Raw genomic sequence first — 10,159 nt, forward strand, 5'->3', positions numbered from 1 at the left:
GTGGCCCCAAGTCCATGTGACCAAGCAAGACCCAGCCACTCTCCGGGCCTCACCAGCCCCATCTGTAAAATGGGAATAAAAGCCACTATCCCGCGCATTTCTCCAGTTCAAATGAGGCAATGCATAGGCAGCTGCTTGGGTGAGATGGATGCAAGTGTCCCCCAGTGTCAGGGGCTGGTATTTAATTACCACCGGAGCAGGGCAACTCCACACCCAGCTGCCTCCTCCTCCAAGGCCAGCCACTGAGTAGCCCCACACCCGGAGCTCCCCCAGAGCACCAGAGTAATCAGATTACGTAGCCCAAAGCTGTCCCACTTCTCAGCGGCTCCGCACTACGCAGTGTGCTTTCTCTTGAGGTCTGCAGCCCCTCCCTCCGGGCACTCGAAGCCTGGCCTCGGGTAGGTGGGGACCCAGCTCGCTGCATCTTTGGCGTCCTCCTGTGGCTCTGAGCTAATACGGTGACGGTGACGGTGACGCACTTCGTGCCTGCTTTATGGGGAGGGAGAAGGTAAAAGAAAGGGCAATTATTTTCCACAAGAGTTGAGGCAGGAGACAAAGAAACTGTGTACCTTGTGCCTTGGCTCTTTCCACAAGTTGCTCCCAGGGAAATCACAAAATGTACCCAGAAAACAGCAGGCAGTCGGCCACATGCCTGGGGCCCAGGGTGTTCCGGGATCCTCAGAGTCAGAGCTGGTGGGCGCTGAGGTTCGCGCCCACATGGAGTGCTCACACGGCTCTGCAGTTGGCCGCTGGAGGCGGAGGGAGGGACCAGTGAGGTTTTGGGATAAGGCTGGACTCAGCCCAGGGCCCTGACTCCCAGCCAAAGTCATTTCTGTTGCTTTTTATGGGGTGGGGGGATTCGGGTTGGAACCCAGGGCCTAAGCACTCTGGGGGATCATGGTACCCCTGACCTCCACCCTAACTCCACCCCACAGCAGCGGCAGCACACCCAGGTTTTACACAGGGTTTGTCCAGGCATCTACCACTGAGCTGGGGCAGTGAGCAGGTGGCCTCCAGGGCCCAGGTGCAGAGCGGGTTCCACGTCTGGACCCCTGAGCCTGAGCAGACAGAATGAAGCCCCTGCTGTGTCCAGATCACAGGAGCCCGTCCCCACTCTGCCCCAGCCCACTCCAGCCTCAAGGGCACTCACCCTTGACCTCTGCACAAGCGAGAGACAAAGCTGGGTGTCTCGAGGGAGGGAGCCACCTTCAGAGCCCCACCCACAGTGGAAGGAGGTGCACTGTAGAATTTTCCACATCCTGTATGTCAGAGAGAGGATGTGGCCCATTTGCAGGCCCGGGCTCACACTCTCGAGCAGCTGCTAATTGGTACCATCAGGGCTGCTGCTCTATTTCTGCTCCCAGCTAAATGAGGTCACCTGCTTGGTGCACCACAGATGGAGCCCGGGAAGGACAGCTCAGCTGCCCAGACCCAGCTCCATCAGGACAGCTAGGGGACCAACAGTACGAAGCAAAAATATTTTCTGTCCTGATTACAGCCACTTTGGGCAAGCATTCCTGCAGCGCCAGAGGTCAGACTACGGACCTGAAAACCACGCTACAGCTGGGGATCCGACACCACACAGCCTGCAGAGCTGGTTCTACAGCCACCCCCATGTGTGTAGCTGGTCTGTCCCCTACCACAGCAGGCATCAATGATCAATCCATGATTCATCTACCCCACCCCCATGGATGGGCAACTGGGCAAGTTTCTGGTCTTCAGCAGCTCACTCGTGGGAGAAGGGAAAGACGCAAATGGACCTCCCGTGGGAGAAGTCTACACCTTGGGAAATGGACTCCAACAGGATGCATTAGTTCAGAACCACAGAAGACAAGATGAGGAAGACCGACACAGATCAAACAAGCAGCTTTGTTACTGACGAGGCTCAGCTAAGCCCATAGCAAGGCATTGTGGCACCTCCACCAGGACGGCCTCAGCCAAGCGAGAAGGTAATAGTGGGTGTGGGCAAAGATGGTAGAGACTGGAACCCCTGTGCCCTGCTGCGGGAATATCCCATGGTGCAGCCGCTTTGGAAAACAGCTGAGTCGTTCCTCACACAGTTAAACAGAGTCCCCACGTGACTCAGCCACCCCTGCCTGGGGACACATGCCTGTGAGAATTGACAACACGTTCACATAGAAGTTTATCTGTGGTCATTCATATGTGTGAGCACCAAAGAGTAAAAATAACCCAAGTTCCCACCAACTAGGGGATGGCTAAGAAAATGTGGCAGAGCCATGTGATGGAATAAGAATTCAGCCATAAAAAGTACAGTACAGATGCAAGCACGCCATGGTTGGACCTTAAATTACGCTAGACTCTGCGGTCTCAAAACATCCTCTCCAAAATTCCTCTTGAAAAGAAATCCCCTTCCTGTCGGCATTAAGGGGCAAGGCCTCAGAGGAAAAAAAAAAGGGGAACTCTTTGTGATGCCACAGAGCCGGGGGGACCCGATGAGGTCCTTTTGCGGTGAAGACACAGCATTCATCTCCTTTCCACGCTCTCTCCTTCCTGCCACGGGTCACCCAGATAGAGCCACCTGTGAGGGACGTGTCCTCACCAGGCACAGAGCCGGCTGGCAGCTTTCTCCGGGACCTCCAGAGCCACGAGAGGACCCATTTACGGGAAATGTCAGAGCAGTTGAGTCCAGAGAGACAAGAAGCAGATTCACAGTGGCCCCAGGGCATGGAAGGGAGGCATGGCGAGTGACTGCTGTAGACCCGGGATTCCTCTAAGGGAGATGGAAAAAGCGCTCTGAAACTGTGATGGTTGTATAACTCTGTGAGCACAGTGACGGCCAGAGAACCGTGAACCGCATCACACGAAGTTGTTAATAATAAAACAAAGGCAGGCTGGAGGAGGCGGCTTCGGTTTTTGGCCTGGCTTGCCCACCACTGGCCAGCAAATTACTCTGGGCCCCTGTTAGCCTGGACTTCCCTTAGCCAACTGTCCCCGGTGTCCTGCTCCTGGGCTATGGGACAACCTGCTCTCACTTCTAGGGTGAGCTCTGTGCCCTAACCCAAGGCAGGGCGTGCGTGCACCAAGGTGCTGCTTCTGGCCCCCACCCAGCCATGCCCGGGCTCTGGTGCAGTCTCACCCAGGGCCTCGCATCTGTTTTCTCCTTAGAGTTGCAGCAGCTTCACCTCTCTGGTTTTGTTTTTTGCTGTCCGGGAAAGTACTAGAACGCACCAGCCTCTGCCAGAACGCGTGATGTCTTGTTAAATCAAGCGTAGCTCCTGTGGTTCTCAGCCAGAGGTCACAGATAGGCCTCTACCCAACATCTGGGCTTTGGCATCCCACACTGCTGTCCTGTGAAATGTTTTCTATTTCAGGATCGCATTCGTTGCCAATATTTAAAAATCACAAGGTTGTCAGGCGTGGCGGCACGCTCCTGTAATCCCAGCCCCTGATGTGATCTCACGGTCTCCAGTAGCTCCCTCAGCTTTCCCGTGTTCCTGTGTTCTTCATTCAGCAAACATTTAGTGACTCTCACAACATGCCAGGCTCTGCATTGGCACCAGGGACACAAAACTGAGCAAGCCAAGGAGGACAAACTTGAGTCGTGATTAGGAAAACGGACGCACCTTGAAACCGCAATGTTATGTGAAATAAATCAAACACACAAGCTTAAATGCCATGTGGTTTCTCTTATATGAGAACAAAATAAAGAAAGAGAGAAGACAGGAAACAGGGACGTAGGTCTTTTGACAAGGGAGGAAAGGGAGGGGAAGACAAGAGGACAAAGAAAGAACTGGGATGTGTTCTGTGCATGAGGAATGTAACAAACGACAGACACATGCTCATAAAAATTTTTTAAAAATCTATTTATTTTTGGTGCAGGGGATCAAACTCAGGTCCTTCTGCTTTCGAGGCAGGCGCTGGAACCACCGAGCTAAATCCACAACCCTGATAAAAATTTTAAAAGAGCCATATGCCACCGTGTTGTGGGCTTCTTGTTTGACCACATGACATTTCTCTAACGTACACATTCCCACCATGGCGTAGTGCAGCCCTAGCCCTAAGCCAACGAAGGTGCGCAGGGCTCTGGGTCTCCGGAAGTCTGAGCTAAGTAAACCTCCTTTTTTTTTATAACGTTAAAAGAAAAGAAAATGACAAGTGCCCTGGCCTCACAGGCCCACAGCTGCATGTGGTTCCTCCTGTCCACGCCACTCTTGGCAACCCGGTGCTGGTGCTTTTCGTCCCGGGCTCCTCTTGCCCCAGGTGTGTGGAATCTGCAAGGAAGATTTTGTGGTGCGACGGACTAGGCACAGCTATGGGGAAGGGGGCAGCCCAGAGGATGAGAGGCAGAGTGGCGGATGCCAGGGACGACCCAGGGGGATGCCCGGGTAGGCTGCAGTAAGGTGTGCACTTGCACTCAGGACTGGCACTCCCCACGCTGTCGCCATCCCCCGGTCCCCACGAGGCTGAGACACAATGCCACTGGGAGAGGTGCGGGGTGGGCCAGTGTACCCAGAGGGAAGGGAGCTTTGCCTAGGAGGCCAGGACAGTGGAGATGCCAAGAGTCACTAGGGGCCAGAAGATGGAGGATGGATGTCCCCTGAGTGCAGGCAAAGGGCAAGTGCTCACTGTGGCCGGAAGCAGGGTGGGCCTGGTGTCCACATCCCAGGTCTCCTGCAGTCCTTTCCGGTTTTCACAAAGTTCGTGGTTATTGACAGTGCTTCTTCCTGCACCCCAGGTGTGGAGCAGCGGTCAGAGGTCAGTGTTTTCATCTATCCCAGGCTTGAGTATTTACAACAAAGCATACCTGCCGTGAATATATTTGTATATTCTATATAAAAACACAGGACCCAGTGGCAAGGCCCAACCCTGGTGGAGTCCACGCTTCCCCTGTGCTGACACGTTTGTTTCTGGGGCCGTCCATTCAGTGGGCTCTCTCTACAGGGTGCTTCATGCTACAGCGCCCTAGTCCTGTTCTCTGCAGGTGTCACAGTGCCTGTGTGCAGTTGGGCTGACTCAGCAATGGCTGAAGGAATGACTATTTGTGTCCTCAGACATTTCAGCCCAGGATCAGGCTCAGGGCACAGCTCTGTGGTAAAGCACTTGCCCATTAGGTAAGAAACCCTGGATTTGAAGCCCAGCACCAAAGTCACAGCCCCCTGCCTCAGTTTCCCCATGTGTAAAGGATGGTGGTGCAAGGGAGCTGGGGTCCCCAGTTTCACATGGTCAGCATGATTCTCAGGTGCTGCTCCCCGCCTTACAATCCAGTCTCATCGCCTCTCCTCCGGTTTCTGGCAAATGGTAGCAGCAGCAGGGGATGGGGCAGGGCAGTTTGCCCTTCATTTCTTGGGAGTCCAGGCTGCCTGTTCTCTTTTGTGCAGGGTCCCCCAGGCAATCAGCACTGCCAAGACACATATTTACTGCAGATTTTCTTGAGGCCGTGGTGTCCTCTTTGTTTTTTTGGAACCTGATGGTAACAATCCTTTAAGGTCACCTTGGGATTCACATAGTTTCCACTGACTTTTACTTGTCTTTTTGGTTTGTGTTTGCTTTTGTTTGGGGACTGTCTTCCTTTCTCTGTGCACAAAACTTGCTGATGGGACACAGGTTTGTACCTCACCCCACCCCACTCTAAGATTATCCTTCCACTGAGGGTGTCACTTCCAAGTTCCCTGTTTGTTTGACGCTGTGTTCTTTTGAAGATGGCGCATCAGGCTCCAAGTGTAGCTCCCTCTCACCTCCAGGCCTGCCTGCCTCCACCCACACCCTCTGAATCAGCTCTCCTGGCTCCTGGGCTCTCTGTTATTTCCTCACTCATTTTGTGTAGCCCTCCAATACAAATAGGCAGGTAAAACATGCCGAGGGAGCTGTCCCGCCTTCAAATCATGGTTTATGGCCATCCCCCGTGACACCAGCCTCCGCGCCCTCCCAGCCCTGCTTCGATGACCATCCGGTCAGCCTAACCAGCACTGGGGTGTGCAAAGGCCGCTCAGTAGCCGTGCGCAGGGTCACAGAAGTGACAAGACAACGCCCCTTAGGTAGCCCTCCCGACTCCTGAGGCTGGACATTGCCGCAGGCTCTACTCCCCACACCACTGTGTCCCTACACGACATGCAGGGGACGGTTTACTGAAGACCTCTGGAGTGAGGTCGGCACCCTCAGTGCCTTCCCAGGCCCCTCCCTCCCGTCCATCCATCCATCCGTCTGTCCTCTGCCTCTGCGCCCTAAGCCATAAAGCCGCATGCGGAGGGGAGGGACGCTCCTTTCTACCCTGAGTGCCTAGTCCAGCAGAAGCCGGACTTTTCTCTACCAGGGCTGCTGTAAGGCCCACGTCCTCTCTAGGGACAGCGGACCAGGGCCACTCTAGGATACTCCGCCTGTGGAGAGAAACCCAGACGTGGGCAGGCTTTGGACCCAAGGGTCCTCTTCCTTCTCAGTTCTGTCTCAACCACAGGTAGCCCTGGCCCATCCCCTGAGCTGGAGGGGCTCAACTCCTGCCCGGAGGGGAGCCCCAGCCTGAGGACAGCAAGGTGGCAGGCGTTCCGCCCACGCCCGGCCAGCACAGGTCACGGTGGCCCATCATGGCAGCCAGTGATTTTGGCAGGTCTGGGAACTTGCAGGCTCAGACCAACTCGAGCCAAGCCTGGCCTCTGGGGCTCCCATCCCAGGATGGTGCTTCCTCCTGCACCCCAGGTGTGGAGCAGCCCTGATCCCAGCCATGCCTTGGCATTCGTCCCAGCCCAAACAGATCAGGCCCACCCTCCTGACACCACCCCCTGGAGGCCGGCTGCCCTTCTGTCTGGACCTTGAGCTTTCCCAGGTGGGCGAGTCAAGTCAGGCAAGGCTGCCCTGTGTGCCCTTTAGAACAGGTGCACTGTCTCACTGGAGAGCCCAAGGAACAGTGTGCACAAAGGGCACTGGCTGGGGCTTTTGGCTCTCGCTATTTCAGACCGGCCTGTGGTGGGGGGTCCCTACAGCCCAGGTGTCTTAGTTACTTTTCTCTTGCTGCCGATGCAAAACACCTGACAGCCAAAGTTAAAGAGGGAGAGAGTTATTTAGCTCACGGTCTGTAAAGGTTTCAGTCCACAACTGACTGGCTCCAAGGCAGTGTGGATGGCAAACAGACATAGCAAAGGAGAAGCAACATTGCTGCACACAAAGCAGCAAAAGCAACAAGGGAACCTTAACAGTATCTTTCAGCCCCCTTTATCTTATCCAGTCTACCAGGATTAAGGCGTTGCCAAACCAATCAGTGGACTGCTTTAGTAATCACACACCCTCAATCTAGATTCGGCCACCTTTGACCACATGGGGCTTTAGGGGGACATCGAGACCATAACACTGGCGGAGCCCGAGTGTTCACCCATCTCCTTTATTTTCTCGGTAACTTGAGCAGGTCTGCTTTGTTCTGTGGGCCTATGTCTTTTACAGTTATTTCTGTAAAGCAAGTAAATAACCCATTTCCGGCGGTTATTGCCTGGGTCACGTTGGCGAGGTGGGAATTTACAGTTCGGTTTGGTTTTGTTGATTTGGTATTTGAGATAGGATCTCACTATGTGGTCCAGGCTGACTTTAAACTCACTATGTAACCCAAGATGGCCTTGAGCTCATGGTGATTCCCTTACCTCAGCCTCCCCAGTTCTGGGATGACAGGTGTGCACCAGCAGACTTAGTTTTCAGTACATTTCTTTTTTGTTTGTTTGTTTGTTTGAGACAGGATCTCACTATGTAATTGAGACTGACCTGAAACTATGTAGCCCAGGCTGGTCTCAAACTCACATCGATCCTCCTGCCTCAGCCTCCATGTGCTGGGATTACAGGTGTGCACCACGACACCTGGCTCAGTATATTTCTCATAGGCATTTGACTTTGACTGGCCGGCTCCTCCTTGAGGGTGCTGGTGTGGGCAACATTCCTGGCAGCCAGAGTGCAGGGAGCTGAATCCTCCCTCCCCCACCCAGCAATATTCTAGCTCCTGGTGCCAGTATTCTAGTTCCTGATCCTATCAGGCAGGAAACTGGGAGTTAAGCAGGCAGGACTGTTCAGCACATGAGTGAGGGTCTCCAGGAAGAGGGACCCAGTAGGTGGGAGTACTGGGTGTTAGGTGGCAACGTGTCTGCCTAGCCAGGACCTCAGGGTCCCAGCAGTGTTAAGGTGAAAGCCTGGACCCTGAGGCAGAAGGTACTTGACATCAGGCCAGGGCAGGATGTCCAGTCTGGCATGCCTGGGCACCAGGCCACTGGGCAGCAGTCCTAGTCTGTAGGCTGGGCACATAATAGGTGCAGGGCTGGCAGGGCCTGATTCGTGTGCCATTGGCCCACTGGCAGTGGAGGGCACTGGGCCACCTGTGCACAGGCCAGGCCAGAAGCAGTGGTGTCCCTGTATTGCAGGGCCACAGGGCAGGAAGTGAGGGTGAGTGAGGGTCTCCCAGGCAGATCTCCTGGGGTCTGCTCCTGTGATCCTCCCACTTCAGCCTCTCAAGTGCTAGGACTACTGGCACGCACCACAACACTGGGCTCATATGGGCTTTTCCAAAGCTCCTGTTGGCCCCTCTGCCAGTCACCCTTCATACCTACCCCACAAGAGGCCCTGGGGGACCCCACACACAGCATGCCGTGCAACTGTCTCTCCCAGTGTTATGCTCAGGCCTGGCCGCTGCTCCTAACGGGCCTCATCCTGTCCATCTCCAACTCTATCCACTACACTGGCAGAAAGTGAGCCCCGGGAGAGTGTGACCTTCACCTGTCCCCTGAATCCTGCACACCAGGCCCCTCTCCAGCTGGTCCCAGGCAACAGGGGCCTAGGAAGGAGGGGCCTCACATTCCAGTTCACAGGGTCCCAGGCCGAGGGACCAGCATGACTGGTGTTCCCAGTGCTTAATGATGCGACCTCTCATTGCCTCGTCATGTGGCTGTCCCTCTGTGCACACATCTCCTGCTATTTGTGTGTCCAGATTTTTTTTTTGAGGGGAGCCACAGTTCAACCCTGCTATTCACCAGGAGCTGTTGAGTCCACTGTGTGAAGAAAGATGGGGACCCCTCCTCAGGTCCCATTGCATTAGGCTGGCACTTAGGACTCCACTAGTGTTCTGTGACGAACGTGGCTATCTCCCTGAAAGGCTGGGGCAGGCAGAGTCCCTCTGGACCCTCCAATCTGGCTAGGGATTTTATGGCCAATGTGGGATATCTATAGCAGGTACCGGATGAATGAACACAGGGACAGAGGGCCCCTGGCCACAGCAGGGAGGCTGGCATTCCCAAGCCCTGGCCACTGTGGGATTTCCAAACAAGTTTCATATCCTCATTTCCAAGCCTCAGTGCAGGAGTCATGGGAGGGAGGCGATCAGGTCCAGCTTGCACAGGGTGGGGCAGGACTTTGCCCAGCAGAAACTGAGGGAGGTCGCCAGCTTTGGGTGGGGGCTGGGCTCCCAGGGAGCTGTGATTCACAGTGGCAAGGTAGGACCTTTTCATGTAGCTGCCGGTGCCAGGCACAGCAACGAGCCTATGTGGATCTGGCCCACCCTGCCTCTGTCGCAGCCCCAGAGCTGGGCAGGGAGAGCAGAGAGCCAGAGCAGGCGTCTTTGGTTGGCCTGGAGCCAGACCCCGGTGTGACCGATGCTCAGAGGGAAGGGCTGGCCCCTGCATGCCTGGTCAGGAAGACCTCCCTGAGCACAGGGTGGACGTTGAGGCTGCCTGATGACAGGGAAGGCGAGCTCCACACAGAGGTGGTGATTCTGCAAAGTGCTCAGGTTCAAGGGTCCTCCGCCTGCCTGGAAGGGAGGAGGGGTCAGCTGCGGGACCCCAGCACCCCTCCAATGTCTCCCTTAGGCAGGAGACTGCCTCCATCTGCAAGCCTCCCAGCCTGCAGCGCCCCGGGGACCTGCAGATCCTTCCCCAGTCAACCGCTGAGAATGCCCAAGGTCAGAGGCGTCTTTGGGTGCCCATCTCCAGGCACCGCCCCGCTGCCCAGCCACATTCCTGCACCACTCAACTCCTCCTGTCGCTCTAGCCCTTTAGGGAGGCGCCACTTCAGCGGGGCCCGCGAGCGGCCGGTGCCAGCCAGAGGGAAGTGGACAGGACAGCAGCCTCCACCTGCAGCCCCAGCTGCCGAGAGCTCCCACCCCCAGGCGCCCTCGTTCTAGCCCTCTGCCAGCGCAGAGCCCTTCTGCTGCGGCCTCGCCTGGGGTCTCTCGCCCTCCTCT

The 10,159-nt window shown here is 55.7% G+C and overlaps 1 protein-coding gene and 1 long non-coding RNA gene across 2 annotated transcripts in view; one reads left to right on the plus strand and one right to left on the minus strand.

Annotated features, from left to right (window-relative positions):
- Positions 1-256: 256 nt before the first annotated feature.
- LOC117286861 lies at positions 257-1,185 on the minus strand. Its single transcript, XR_004518000.1, has 3 exons — positions 1,151-1,185; positions 570-749; positions 257-486 (listed from the first exon to the last, which is right to left on the minus strand). It is a non-coding gene; the product is annotated as an uncharacterized LOC117286861 (long non-coding RNA).
- Positions 1,186-9,638: 8,453 nt separating this feature from the next.
- Positions 9,639-10,159, plus strand: part of Cerk (ceramide kinase) — a 35,957-nt gene continuing 35,436 nt past the window's right edge. The window contains exons 1-2 of the mRNA XM_033766174.1: positions 9,639-9,682; positions 9,786-9,877. Coding sequence (XP_033622065.1) covers positions 9,654-9,682; positions 9,786-9,877 — 121 coding nt within the window. The 5' untranslated portion in view covers positions 9,639-9,653. The remainder of the gene's footprint in view (positions 9,683-9,785; positions 9,878-10,159) is intronic.

The sequence above is a fragment of the Fukomys damarensis genome, unplaced genomic scaffold, assembly GCF_012274545.1.
Source record: "Fukomys damarensis isolate Sample0158 unplaced genomic scaffold, DMR_v1.0_HiC HiC_scaffold_19, whole genome shotgun sequence".
In the NCBI taxonomy this organism is placed as follows: domain Eukaryota; kingdom Metazoa; phylum Chordata; class Mammalia; order Rodentia; family Bathyergidae; genus Fukomys; species Fukomys damarensis.